General features: G+C 44.4%; 1 protein-coding gene across 2 annotated transcripts in view; it reads left to right on the top strand.

The window, feature by feature from the left end:
• Positions 1–789: 789 nt before the first annotated feature.
• The window catches only part of LOC144505244 (transcription factor COE1), a 225151-nt gene continuing 210462 nt past the window's right edge, over positions 790–15478 (top strand). For both annotated transcript variants that reach the window (XM_078231273.1, XM_078231274.1), the window contains exon 1: positions 790–868. In XM_078231273.1, the coding sequence (XP_078087399.1) occupies positions 854–868 (15 nt within the window). In that variant the 5' untranslated portion in view covers positions 790–853. The remainder of the gene's footprint in view (positions 869–15478) is intronic.

The raw sequence follows: 15478 nt of genomic DNA, 5'->3' as shown, positions 1-15478 counted from the left end.
TTTGTGAGCATTTCTCCACTCCACCTGACGAAGGGGCAGTGCTCCGAAAGCTTGTGGCATTTGCTACCAAATAAACCTGTTGGACTTTAACCTGGTGTTGTGAGACTTCTTGCTGTGTTTACCCCAGTCCAACGCCGGCATCTCCACATCACAAATACACACCCATACATACAGAGAAACATACACAAATACACACCTATGCACAGAAACACACACGCGCAATTATAAATACAGAAATACCACAAAGTTGCATCCAAATGTACACAGATTTACAAGCATATTTACAAACAGATATGCACACAAGAACAACAATTTGCATTTATATAAGGCATTTAACCATATCAGACAAAAGACTGATACAAGTACACATTTGTGCATATATACACATACATGCAAACACACGCATGCACAGCTATCTTGATACAGACCAGGAATGGGCCGGGATCTCCTGGTCCGTGTGACTCAGTCACACCCTACATATGAGAGACCAGGTCCATATATCCTTAAATGAATTGCAGATTTGTCTTTGTTTGCACCGACCTTGTCCCTCCGCCCCAATTAGTGAAGTTATTGAAGAAAGCAAATAAGATAAAAGAGGGCAGAAGGTAAAAAAAAAGTTGACACGTGCGTTTGATGTGCAGCAACGATCCTGATGTGTTGTGCACTGCACTCAGATCGATGGAAATGGAATTGTTTAAATTCTCTCACAAAGTGGACATTTCCTTTAATTCAGTAAAAGAGTTTTAATCAAATTCTGTTTTTCTCTCTCTCACTTTCCCACTTCAGGTTCTTCTTGAAATTCTTTCTGAAATGCAATCAGAACTGCCTGAAGAATGCAGGAAACCCAAGGGACATGCGGAGGTTCCAGGTGAGTATAGTTTTTATCTCAGCAGCCTTCTCCTCTGAAAGCTAATTTGTGAACAAATAATGGCTCATTTGTGGAGACTTAGCTCTAAGTGGTAATGGCAAGGGAGAGAGATGTATTCGATGGCTTAGAATGCTTTAAAAAAAAATCTATCCTCACTTGACTCATCTCTCGCAAGGGAGAAGAAAGAAATAAAAATAAGTCTGTAGTGTTTAATGTCCCATCTTAGCAGTGAAAGCTTCTAACTGTTTGATGAGGGGCCTTTGTTGTAGCAAAGGACCCGTGGAAGTGCACACTGCCAAGTTCAAGTGCAGACTGATTCACACTCATTGATAAGGCATTTAACTAGGCAGCGTTTGAGAGCCATCTCCCAGTCAACAGGCAGCATACCCATGTTTCTCATACACTGAGCGAGCATTTAAGGTGCTTCATGTCAACTTCCTCCAGTTCCACTGCAGAAGCATGGCAGTAAGATCTGATGTCTGTGTGTGGGGTTAACCACCTTACGCTGAGTCCGAAACAAGAAAGATAGAGGACAAAGGAGGTGCTTAGCAATAACTTTTATGTGGCAAGATTATCCAAGGTGGGATTGGATACCTGGTTGGATTTGAGAGGTTAGAGAGGAGGTCAAAGAACCATAGACAGTCACATCACAGAAGGAGGTCATGTGCCCATCTTTGCTAGAGCTACCCAAAATTAATCCTGCTGCCCTGCACTCTTTGCGTATTCTTTGACTTCTGACATATGTTCCACTTTTTCATTAAAAGATGCAATGTTCTCTACATCGAACAGGCGCTGTGACAAAGAAATACCACAAAGTTGCACCCAAATGTACACAGATTTACAAGCATATTTACAAACAGATATGCACCCAAGAACAAAAATTTGCACTTATATAAGGCATTTAACCTTATGTATTCCTCTGACATTCTGTTCAAAGAGATTTTCATATCTTCTTTCCTCACGCTCTTAGTGACCATTTTAAATTGGTGCTCACTCATCACTGAACTTCCCCCATGCCCCGAAACCCAACCCAACACCCAGTTTGTGGGCCCTGTTTTGGACTCCCTCCCATGTGGAACCATCTTCTCCATTTTGGTCTTAGGAATTAAAGTTAAATGCAAGTTGAAACCTGGGTCCAATTTCTGGCTTGGGTCGCTGTCTGTGCGGAGTCTGCACGTTCTCACCGTGTCTGCGTGAGTTTACTCTGGGTGCTCCAGTTTCCTCCTGCAGCTTAATAGACATGCTGGTTGGGTGCATTGGCCATGCTAAATTCTCCGTCAGTGTACCTGAACAGGCGCCGGAGTGTGGTGACGAGGGGATTTTCACAGTAACTTCATTGCAATGTTAATGTAAGCCTACTTGGGACAAATAAATACACTTGACTTTATAGCTACTCTATTGAACCCCTTCAGAATTTTAAAGAATTCCTTTGGCCAGTCTTCTCCCTCAGTCCTGGTATTGAGACTTGCGAATTGTTTGTGTTGAGAGGTTCATTTATGATGTGAGGCATCTAGGAATGAATGCTCCTCAGACCTGTTGACATCCTCACTCAGTGTGAGCTCTGCAGTTTAGGCTCCAACAAATAGCGGCGAGAAACTAAACACAGGAACTCCAGCATTTCCCCCAGCTACAGGCTGCATGCGGGGAGTTAAAACCTGCACTTGTAACTCTTAATACGTCTCGCAAATTTGTAGCCTGTTTGTGCAGACGAGTCTCAAGTGGAGACTGTCCAGATGGACTGAGATTTTTCCCGCCCCCGGCGTAATGCAATTCTTGTGCAACGATGTTGAGCAATTCCTGACAGTGGCTCAGCCACTGATATGGAGCTGGAACTGGAGAACTGACCCTTGCAAGAGACACTGAATCATTGAAACTGCTCTTCCGCAGTATTGGACAGCTAACATCAGGCGAGTGGATCCTGACCAGTCCTTTCCCTCAGTAAGTAACTACTCATATTTCCCACATTGGCAATCAGATCAATACAAAACCTTCCTGAGCCCTGCTTCAATCAATAGCAGAAGGTTCCTTGTTGGACACTCATTATTTGGTATGCTTAAGCACCAATTTCTGATCCCCTCTGACGGGTCAGTGAATGAATGCTTCCTAAGACACTGAGTGCAGGCAGACCGCAAGGTTGAGAGCACTAATTTGTGCTGAGTTGGCTGCTCTCAGGCTAGGTGGAAATAGGGCTGCTGCACAAAGAGGCAAAGAAACGATAGGGGAATTGATTGAAAGTCATATCGGGATAAAGATTGCTTTCCTCTGGCCTGCTCCCTTTTGGGCCTCAAACTAAGGGGAAAAAAAAGCAAGAGTTGAAAATTCACCAAGTGAGCCTTACTCAGAATGAAACTTGGCAAATCAGTGACTGCCCTCAAATAGTTAGGAAAAGAAAGTCACTTGTAAGACACAATAAGTCCTTTGTCACTGTGGAGCCTGAAACATCTTAGGAAGAAGAGATACTTGTCCTGTCAAGTACTCTGCCAAGCGGACATGGTAAGTGTCCACCAGAGAGTCCACTGGGCAATCTGTATGATGATTCACCTAATAAGCACTCCCATCATTCAGGCTAATTTTCATATAGTAACTGCTCTTCGTGTTATCTTGCTTCCGCAGTCAGCACTTCTCATGTCTGATTGGTTGAATCCAGGAAAGGTGGCTGATCTGTTGACTCTTAGAAGCGCTACTGTCAAATTGGCATGAGCCTATACTAGCTGAGCCTTCAAGTATGTGATCAGTGACTGCTTAATTACTTGCACAGTGTCAGCTAGTGTGACCTTAGCATTTGGCAAAAAAAGGGACTAGCTTATACAAGTGGAAAAACAAAGAAAAAGAAATATTCAGACTTTACTGAAGTGTTTAGATAAAGCTTCCAAATTGGAGTGGTCTGTCAGCTTCGACAAACTTAAAAATATTAATAATATACCGTCAGATCTCAGTAACATAAGCTGTCAAACAAACAGATATTTTGTTGTCTCAGTTAATGTGCCTCTTAAGCATCTACTACTGGGGAACAAGTAGTCCACTAACAAGGGATGTGTGCTATCTCTTTGCGAATGTGAACAGCATTTGATGACTGTTGAAAGGAAGATCCGTCTTTGTCTCTAAGATTTTATGAGCAGCCCCTCAAGCATGTTCTGCCACTTCATGGCTGATCTGATTGTAACCTCAACCCCACATTACTGCCTAGCCCTGATAACCTTTCCACCCCCTTGCTTTTCAAGAATCTATCTAGATCTACCTTAAAAATATTCATAGACCATGCCTTTTGAGGGAGAGAGTTCCAAAGAGCTTCTGCTAGAAAACATTTCTCCTCATCTCTGTCTTAAATGGACGGCCCCTTATTTTTAAACTGTGACCCCTAGTTTTTGATTCTCTCACAAGAAGATACATCCTTTCAACATCCACCCTGTCAAGACCCCTCAGGATCTTATATGTTTCAATAAAATAATCTACTGAAGGCCCATCCCAAATGAAACCAAGCCTCACTCTGTGTGAAATATATTGATCTGAAGTGGTCCTTTTGGATGTCTGAATTTGATTGAAATATCATTCAACAATCTTCCTTTCTCTCCGGAAGGCCCTGATTCATACTGGGGTGCAGTGCCACATGTATTGGCCAACCTCCATTAGTATCTATATGGTCACTCTTCATGTGCTTTCTTGACAATGACTCTGTTAATAATAGGAAGGGAAACCTGTCTTGCCCTCCTATGACATAGATACGCATAAACACACACAAACATACACACACACACAAATAATATAGACACCACACGCATACACACATGAACTCTCTCTCAATGGCTTGCATTTACACAGTCCCTTTGGCAGAGTAAACTGTCCTAAGGCTCTTTGCAGGAGCATTATCAGAGAGGAACAGCACTGGATTCATTGTGGGGAAGGGGTATGGACACAGTAACTATGATAGGGGTTTTACAACAACAATAGTAGGATGTCCTAAAGTTTTTCCCAGAAACATTATCAAATAAAATTTGTTCAGAATAATTTGATTTCCCCTCCCTAGTCCTTTTAGTCCTCTGGATCAGCCAGTGCACTGTTCTCTGCCCACTATTTAGTGCATCAGGACTTGATGTAATATGCTTTTGAGGGATTGTAGCATGACATCACTACACAGCAAGTGTGTAATGCAATCAAGTTTTAGTTACACTTTTGCTTTCAACTGAGCACACACAATAGCTCTGTAGCTCTGATGTTTCCAAGCTTTACAGCTCTGTATAATGGTTCTAGAACCATTATACCTTGAATGAGCGGGTTGTCTTATGAGGATAGGTCGGACAAGTTGGGCTTCTTTCCACTGGAGTTTAGAAGAGTGACTTGATTGAAGTATAAAAGATCCTGAATGGTCTTGACAAGGTGGGTGTTGAAAGGATGCTTCTTCTTGTGGGTGAGTCCAGAACGAGGGGGCACTGTTTTAAAATTAGGGGTCGCCTTTATAGGACAGGGATGAGAAGAAATGTTTTCCTTGAGGGTTGTGTGACATTGGAACTCTGCCTCTGGTGGAAGTGAAGTCACTGAATACTTTTAAGGCAGAGATAGATAGATTCTGTTAGACAAGGGAATCAAAAGTTACCGGGGATCGATGGGAATGTGGAACTTGAAGCAGAAAAGATCAGCCAGGATATTATTGAATGGCTGGAACAGACTCGAGGGGCCAAATGGCCTACTTCTGCTCCTATTTCATATGATTGTATACCCCCTTGTGCCCAGTCTCAATAAATGAATCCACAATGTCTTTATTGCCGCCCCCCCCCACCCAAAACAAAAGTTAAACTAAACCTGGATCGCGCAACACCTTTCATTTCTAGCAATGTCATACTGCAATTCCTTAAAAGCATATTATAACAAATGCCACCTTTGCCACACAGATTATTTTTTGGCTTCAGAGGAGCATAATTTCTTGACAATTTGGTTTGCCAGATTTGAACTGGCAGTAAGATGGTTAAGTCATGGTGGTGTCACTTGTGAAGGCACCAATAACTCACCAGTCATGTTCACTGTTACAAGACTGTCCAAGGTTATCGGTGGGGGGCGCGTCCAGCGGGAATGTGGTGTTGAGGCCACAATCATGAACCATGATCTTATTGAATGTCAGAGCAGGCTCAAGGGGCTGTGTGGCTTGCCCCTCCTCATTGGTACGTTTGTTTGTACATGTCCAATTGTATAATGTTCATAACTTGTAAAGCTGCTTGCATTGGCATGTATATTCCCAGAGCTGGCCATCACAAGAACAAAGCATGTTATAAGGGCTCACCATTCTACTGCCCTGCCCCTACACCCATGTGCTTAATTCAAGGTGAACCAGACTGGATTGAATTGGATTTCTGACTAAAAGGGTTAGGTTGATTGGCCATGCTAAAATTGCCCCTTAGTGTCCTGAGATGTGTAGGTTAGAGGGATTAGTGGGTAAATATGTAGGGATATGGGGGTAGGGCCTGGGTGGGATTGTGGTCGGTGCAAACTCGATGGGTCGAATGGCCTCCTTCTGCACTGTAGGGTTTCTATTTCTATGGACTAAGCCAAGCCATTCCTGGTCAATTCCAAACCTGCCAGCCTTTCAAGGTTGTAATCAGCATGCAGTTAGAGTCAGCTGATCAATTGTACCATGGAACAGAAGAACAGGAGCAGTCCCTCCAGACTGTTCTGTCATTCAGTCATGGCTGATTTTGATTTAACTCTACCTTGGTTCTCCAACACTCATATCAGTGCCTAACAACAATCTACCAATTTCAGTTTTGAAAATCTTGATCGACCCTGAGCCTCCATTTTTGAGGGTAGGTTAAAAATGTGCATCAGAGCAGTTGAAGTGAGAATAATCACCTTGGAGTGCTGCAACCAAGAACATGCACTACTCCACTGAGTTGCTGCAGTCAGTTAAGTTGAGTTACAAAAGAAAGTTCCACCTGACCCCAAGCCATTGTTTAATTTAACAGAAAATGCTGGAAAAACACACCAGGTCTGGCAGCCTCTGAGAGAGAAACAGAGTTAACATTTTCAATCCAATATGACTCATCTTTGAAATTCTTGTGGAATTTGTTGATCCTTGCTAGCTCGGGTGGCAGTGGAGAAAGATGCCAAGGTGGCGGTGGGGAAAGGTGTCAGGGTGGCAATGGGGAAAGGTGTCAGGGTGGCAGTAGAGAAAGGTGCTAGGGTGGCAGTAGAGAAAGATGCCAAGGTGGCGGTGGAGAAAGGTGCCAGGGTGGCAATGGGGAAAGGTGTCAGGGCAGCGGTGGGGAAAGATGCCAGGGTGGCAGTGGGGAAAGGTGTCAGGGTGGCAGTAGAGAAAGGTGCTAGGGTGGCGGTGGGGAAAGGGGGGGGGATGAAATCCTACTCATAACTGGAGCTTGGGTTTGAGGACAACAGTTTACATGGAACTTACAGCATGGAAACAAGGTGGATGCTGAATGGATGTTTCTTCTTACAGGAGAGACCAGAACTCGGGGGCGGGGGGGGGGGGGGGGTGCAGTTTAATAAGGAGTCTCCCATTTAAAGATGGAGAAGGGGAGAATTTTTTTTCTCTGAGGGTCATGAGTCTGTGGAACTCTCTTCCCCAGGGTGGTCGAGGTCATTAAATATTTTCAATGCATAGATAGATAGAATCTTGATGAACAAGTGAGTCAAAGGGTATCTGTGGGAGGCAAGGCAGCGGCATTGAGGCCACAATCAGATCAGTCATGATTTTATTGAATGGCACAGCAGGTTAGACGGGCCGAATGGCCAACTCCTACTCTTAATTCATATTTGCCCATGTACATTTGATGATTCGGCCCAAATTTCAGACAGATTTCCTGCTCCTGATTCCAATCCAGTAACCCCCTCGTGTGTATATGTTGGGTGGTGCCTGTCAATGCTTCCACGTAAGGAATGATCTATAGCCAGAGAGCTGCTGGTACATGGGGAATAGTACCTTACATTTGAGTCAATGCTTTTAGGAAAAAAATGATTGGAAATTTCACACCACTGCATGAAAATCCTTCAAGATCTTAAACGTGATAAATTAATCGAAGTACAAAATCCTTCTTTTGGCTCTATTTACTGTTTGTCCTCCTACTGGGGCAAGCACTCCTCGTGTGCCATCAGTCTAAGGCTCTGGCTCTTCCTCCAGTGCATTGGGCGAATGCCCATCCCTGTTGGACGAGCCTAGATGGCAGGCTGGCTGACCACTCGGGGCATCCCATCCAAGCCCGATTCCATTGTTCACCCACTATCTGTGATGGATGATTGGGGTGGGAATCCCTGATAAGCTTAGGAACATGGGAATTCAGTCCTACGAGCCTGTTCTGATCTTTGAATTTAAATGGTGGCCGATTGCACTTCATCTCCATCTTAGTTCTATAACTCTTAATAACTCCATCTAATGAAAATCTACCAACCTCAAGTTTGACATTTTTACCGGACCCCCCAGCCTCATCAGAGATTTAAACGAAGAAGACTTCCTTGATATCCCTCCAGAGCGGCATAGCTCTAATGTTCCGACTGAGCATCCTATACCGCACTCCACCCACCAGAGAAATAATATCCATCTACCCTCACACCTTTTAATACACTTGACCACTCCGACTGGATCAGCCTGAGTCTCTCTTTCCCTTAACCAGGGTCACATCCCAGTAGCAAAGATTGGAGACCATAAGACATAGGAGCGTAAGTAGGCTATTGGGCCCATCAGGTTTGCTCCACCATTCAATGAGATCATGACTGATCTGATATAATCCTCAACGCCACTTTCCCGCCTTATCCCCATAACCCTTGATTCCCTTATTGATTAAAAATCTGTCCATCTCAGCCTTGAACATACTTAATGTTCTCCCCGTGTCTGCACGGGTTTCCTTCGGGTGCTCCGGTTTCCTCCCACGGTCCAAAAGGTTTGGTTGATTGGACATGCTAAATTGCCCCTTAGCATCAAGGGGACTAGCAGGGTAAATACGTGGGGTTATCGGGATAGGGCCTAGGTGGGATTGTTTTGGTGCAGGCTCGATGGGCCGAGCAGCCTTCTGCACTGTAAGGATTCTATGGTTAATGACCCAGTCTCTATAGCTCTCTGCAGTAAATAATTCCACAGATATATTATCCTCTGAGAAGGCAAAAACTTTAGTAATTTTTCACCTGACCTAATGCACCTTTATTCCTGAGTGATTGGGAACATGAAAACAAATTCTGTTCAGTAAAGAGGCTCCTGAGTGAAAGTAAAGAATGGTTCCAAGTAGCAACAGGGGTTTGTAACGTTTTAATATTTGTTTATTAGTGTCACAAGTAGGCTTACATTAACACTGCAATGAAGTTACTGTGAAAATCCTCTAGCCAGCACACTCCGGCGCCTATTTTGGTGCACTGAGGGAGAATTTAGCATGGGAATTCCGCACAGACAGTGACCCAAGCCAGGAATTGAATCCAGACCCTGGCGCTGAGTGGCAGCAGTGCTAACCACTGTGCCACCGGCTTGGGTCACTCTCTGTGTGAAGTCTGCACATTTTCCCCTTGCCCACGTGGGTTTCCTCCGTGTGCTCCAGTTTCCTCCCACAGTCCGAAAGACATGCTGCTTAGGTGCACTGGCCGTGCTAAATTCTCCCTCAGTGTTCCCGAAGAGGTGCCGGAGTGTGGCAACTAGGGGATTTTCACATTAACTTCATTGTAGTGTTAATGTAAGCCTACTTGCGACACTAATAAATAAACTTTAAACTCAATCTTAGGCACCTTTTAGCCTGCCCGCAGATGTCGGCACCTCATTTCCCCTTCCTCTTTGTGCCTCTCCTGCCACCCCAGCCCCTCTCGCAGAAAGAATGCTGAGCTGTGCCACCCAGGCACAAGTTCTCAGAGGTGGTTATTGACCTGGAATTCGCTGGCTCCTGAGCTTGGGCACCGCTCCTGCAAACACCGAGAGAAGGCTGCAATTCACTGCCACAAATGTTGTGAAGTGTCCTCACTCAGCCAATCTCGCAAGAGCAGCTTGTCTCCACTGAGACAACGGAGGAGTGCTTTGCTGATCATTGTCATGCCGTCCCTGCTCCTCATGTGACTAAAAGCCTTTGCAAAGCGCGATGCAATTAAAACAAGAGCCTCTGCAAGTGACTTGGGGATTCCAGACAAAATAAGTTGGGCAAAGCTCTGTAAATGGCCCCGGTGAGTCATTTATTGTGAGAGCAAATCTATTAGCACTTTGCTTTTTTTTTGTCTTTCATTTCTCAAGTGAGGCGATTTTAATTAAATTAATCTGACTGTCAATCTATCAGTGATCAATCACCAGTGCCGAGGCCCTTTCAGCGGCAGGCAGTAAAGGGCTGACAGGGTCTGATAATGAAAAAAGGAATATACTTGTGAATCGAGTCAATTAGCCTGCATAATGGGTGGATTAAACAGCACCTAGTTTATTGCACTCTCTGATGTCAGCCCCTGAGTTGGGAGATTTGCCAGCAATTAACTTGGCTGTTATGATATTTGTTTATGGGAAGGTTGCACACAGAAACACGCCTCGGAGGATTTCTTCTTTAATGCTGTCACAATGCATTAAAAAATATTCACTGGGAACACTTCTGTTTATATGGGAATATCAATTTGAGCATCAGCATCAAATTCTGAATGACCCTGCCACTGTAAGGCCACATCAGAAGCATGAGTCTCTTTTAGTGCCTGTGTGTCTGGAGGGCTATCCAAAGCCCCTCAGTGCCGAGAAGGTGAGTTAATGCCAGCAGTCGCTGTCACCTGCAATGCGCTGTCGGAGAGACTGGTGGGAGCAGATTCAATTGTAACTTGCAACCCAGGGGTGGAGTGGAGGTAGGAATATGTGCTTGAGAGGAGAAAAGGAATGCAATCTGGGTGGGTGCAGTGGGATGAATGGAGAACCTTTCAAGCATGATAGATCGAAAGGCCTCCTTCTGCACTGTCTGATTCTGAGGTTGGGAGAGCTGGGTACTGAGCCCTCTTTCACCCATTTTTAATCATTTCTGTGTTACCCCACCCATCGTGCCTTTAGGAGTATAATAGGAGATAGCTCACTTTGTTGTATGTATTTTCAGCTCACCCATACCTGCCACAGGATGATTTTGCCACCTGCCATAGTGGGATTCGAGTCAAGGAGCCCAGAGCATTGCTCTAGGTTTGTGGTTTACGAGTTCAGTGACCTAGGCCAGTAGAGGAACCCCAAATTGGAGGGAAGGACTTCTTACTCTTAGCAATCTGGCAGCATTTGAATGGAGATTTATTTCCGAATTCAAATTTAACCATCTACCATGGTGAGATTTGAACCTGGAACTTCAGAGCATTGCTCTAGGTTTGTGGTTTACCAGTTCAGTGACCTACACCTTGAGGCCACAAACTCAAAAACATTAGGAAATGGTTGATGGAGAAAGGAGCAGCCGATTTGCAAAGAGTAAGTTCTAACCACAATATGATAATGGGGGAGGCTGGATTCTTTTTGGACTGCATCATGAAGCTCCTCCTGCCCACCTGAGGGAGATGGCAGAGGTTGAGTTTAAAGTCTCACCCAAAAGAGGGCGCTTGCAAAGGTGCAGCACTCCTTTAGCACTGGAGTGAAATAATAATTGTGAGCGGGCTGACATGGCCAGCAGCTGAAGGAAGAAATTTGACCACGCTTGTGGCTTTTACCACACCAATGTTCAACATTAAGGATGAATGAGGGAGGCATCCATCCAATGCTCACAGGGAACTAACACAAATGATATTCTGCAATGTTTTTCTGCCATTTTGCAAAGCATTTGAATGCACCTGCCCAAATCTGGATTGATAAATTCTCTCTGGAGAAGTTTCTGCAAATATCAAGATCAAGTGGTGAGCTGACAGAAAAGCTGCTGAGGAATCTCATGCCACGTTCTAACTCCTGAACATAATGCCCAACAGAAAATCCAGGCCAGCACCTCTACAGCAATGCTCTGTATACCAGGGAAAGAAATCATTCTGGACGTTCAAAGGAAGGAGTCTGATTGCCAGAACTGATGTTAAAGCATGGTGCTAATGATCAGCAATGAGCGACAGAACGGAGTCGGCGAGAGGCAGTTACACCATCAGGACTCCCTGCAAAGAAAATAATCTCATAACAATTATCTCCTTCATGCAGGGAGATTACAGCAAAAGAGTGCTTTTTAACAGGGACAGGTAATGAAGAGTGCACACAGACTTCATCAGGAACACAACAGGTATTTATTAACACGAAAAGACTGGGCAGAGGCTTGCAACACCCTTGCTGCCCTGGAGCAGCTCCTTGGATTCCACAGTCCCTACATAGATTTGGAATGTCTTCTGCCCAACAAAGGATTCCACTCCTTGGGGTGATAACCCACTCTCAGTCCCAATTCGTCCCTCAAGCCAGGTGACATTCTTCTGCTCTGTTACCTATAAAGGGCTGTATTTTAAACAGAGAATCACCAGCAGGATGTATTTTAAACAGAGAATCACCAGCAGGATGTATTTTACACAGAGAATCACCAGCAGGATATATTTTACACATGGAATCACCAGCAGGATGTATTTTAAACAGAGAATCACCAGCAGGATGTATTTCAAACAGAGAATCACCAGCAGGATGTATTTTACACAGAGAATCACCAGCAGGATGTATTTTACACAGAATCACCAGCAGGATGTATTTTAAACAGAGAATCACCAGCAGGATGTATTTTACACAGAGAATCACCAGCAGGATGTATTTTAAACAGAGAATCACCAGCAGGGTGTATTTTACACAGAGAATCACCAGCAAATGTATTTTACAGAGAATCACCAGCAGGATGTATTTTACACAGAGAATCACCAGCAGGATGTATTTTAAACAGAGAATCACCAGCAGGATGTATTTCAAACAGAGAATCACCAGCAGGATGTATTTTAAACAGAGAATAACCAGCAGGATGTATTTCAAACAGAGAATCACCAGCAGGATGTATTTCAAACAGAGAATCACCAGCAGGGTGTATTTTACACAGAGAATCACCAGCAGGATGTATTTTAAACAGAGAATCACCAGCAGGGTGTATTTTAAACAGAGAATCACCAGCAGGGTGTATTTTACACAGAGAATCACCAGCAGGATGTATTTTAAACAGAGAATCACCAGCAGGGTGTATTTTAAACAGAGAATCACCAGCAGGGTGTATTTTACACAGAGAATCACCAGCAGGATGTATTTTAAACAGAGAATCACCAGCAGGATGTATTTTACACAGAGAATCACTGGCAGGGTTTATTTTAAACAGAGAATCACCAGCAGGATGTACTTGACACAAAGAATCACCAGCAGGATGTATTTAAAACAGAGAATCACCAGCAGGATGTATTTCAAACAGAGAATCACCAGCAGGGTGTATTTTACACAGAGAATCACCAGCAGGATGTATTTTAAACAGAGAATCGCCAGCAGGGTGTATTTTAAACAGAGAATCACCAGCAGGGTGTATTTTACACAGAGAATCACCAGCAGGATGTATTTTAAACAGAGAATCACCAGTAGGGTGTATTTTACACAGAGAATCACCAGCAGGATGTATTTTAAACAGAGAATCACCAGCAGGATGTATTTTACACAGAGTATCACCAGCAGGATGTATTTCAAACAGAGAATCACCAGCAGGATGTATTTTACACAGAGAATCACCAGCAGGATGTATTTTACACAGAGAATCACCAGCAGGATGTATTTTACACAGAGGATCACCAGAGTATTTTAAACAGAGTGCCCGATTTTACCAAAAGTTCGTGGTAAAAAATCGTGGTAAAGATGGGCGTCGGGCCAGGGATGGTGAAGGAGGGAGGGATTCAGATACCTGGACAATTGGGGCTCTTTCTGGGGTAGGTGGGACCTCTACAAACAGGATGGTCTGCACTTGAACCAGAGGGGTACCAATATCTTGGGGGGGAAATTTGCTAATGCTCTTCGGGAGGGTTTAAACTAATTCAGCAGGGGGGTGGGTACCTGAATTGTAGCTCCAGTGTACAGGAGGTTGAGAGTAGTGAGGTCATGGATGAGGTTTCAGAGTCGTAGGAGTGTACTGGCAGGCAGGAAGGTGGTTTGAAGTGTGTATACTTCAACGCCAGGAGCATCCGGAATAAGGTGGGTGAGCTTGCAGCATGGGTTGGTACCTGGGATTTCGATGTTGTGGCCATCTCGGAGACATGGATAGAGCAGGGACAGGAATGGTTGTTGCAGGTTCCGGGGTTTGGATGTTTCAGTAAATGCAGGGAAGGTGGTAAAAGAGGGGGAGGTGTGGCATTGTTAGTCAAGGACAGTATTACGGTGGCAGAAAGGACATTTGATGAGGACTCGTCTACTGAGGTAGTTTGGGCTGAGGTTAGAAACAGGAAAGGAGAGGTCACCCTGTTGGGAGTTTTTTTATAGACCTCCGAAAAGTTCCAGAGATGTAGAGGAAAAGATTGCAAAGATTATTCTGGATAGGAGCGAAAGTAACAGGGTAGTTGTACTGGGGGACTTTAACTTTACAAATATTGACTGGAAAAGCTATAGTTCGAGTACTTTAGGGGGGTCGGTTTTTGTCCAATGTGTGCAGGAAGGCTTCCTGACGCAGTATGTAGATAGACCAACAAGAGGCGAGGCCACATTGGATTTGGTACTGGGTAATGAACCAGGCCAGGTGTTAGATTTGGAGGTAAGTGAGCACTTTGGTGACAGTGACCACAATTCGATTACGTTTACCTTAGCAATGGAAAAGGATAAGTATATACCAAAGGGCAAGAGTTATAGCTGGGGGAAAGGAAATTATGATGCGATTAGGCGAGATTTAGCTGGCATAGGTTAGGGAAGGAAACTGCAGGGGATGGGCACAATTGTAATGTGGAACTTGTTCAAGGAACAGCTACTACGCGTCCTTGATAAATATGTACCTGTCAGGCAGGGAGGAAGCAGACATGTGAGGGAACCGTGGTTTACTAAGGAGGTTGAATCTCTTGTGAAGAGGAAGAAGGAGACTTATGTTAAGATGAGACGTGAAGGCTCAGTTAGGGCACTTGAGAGTTATAAGTTAGCCAGGAAGGACCTAAAGAAAGAGTTAAGAAGAGCCAAGAGGGGACATGAGAAGTCTTTGGCAGGTAGGATCAAGGAAAACCCTAAAGCTTTCTATAGGTATGTCAGGTGTAAAAGAATGACTAGGGTAAGATTAGGGCCAGTCAAGGACAGTAGTGGGAAGTTGTGCGTGGAGTCTGAAGAGATAGGAGAGGCACTAAATGAATATTTTTCGTCAGTATTCACACTGGAGAGGGACAGTGTTGTCGAGGGGAATACTGAGATGCAGGCTGTTGGACTGGATGGGATTGATGTTCATAAGGAGGAGGTGTTAGCAATTCTGGAAAGAGTAAAAATAGATAAGTCCCCTGGGCTGGATGGGATTTATCCTAGGATTCTCTGGGAGGCTAGAGAGGAGATTGCAGAGCCTTTGGCTTTGATCTTTGTGTCGTCATTGTCTACAGGAACAGTGCCAGAAGACTGGAGGATAGCAAATGTTGTCCCCTTGTTCAAGAAGGGAAGTAGGGACAACCCTGGTAATTATAGACCGGTGAGCCTTACTTCGGTGGTTGGTAAATTGATGGAAAAGGTCCTTAGAGATGGGATTTACGACCATTTAGAAAGATGCG

Source organism: Mustelus asterias, chromosome 16 (assembly GCF_964213995.1).
Source record: "Mustelus asterias chromosome 16, sMusAst1.hap1.1, whole genome shotgun sequence".
NCBI classification, from domain to species: domain Eukaryota; kingdom Metazoa; phylum Chordata; class Chondrichthyes; order Carcharhiniformes; family Triakidae; genus Mustelus; species Mustelus asterias.
The sequence above is the reverse complement of the archived record's forward strand: the minus strand, read 5'-3'. Positions and strand labels throughout refer to the sequence as shown.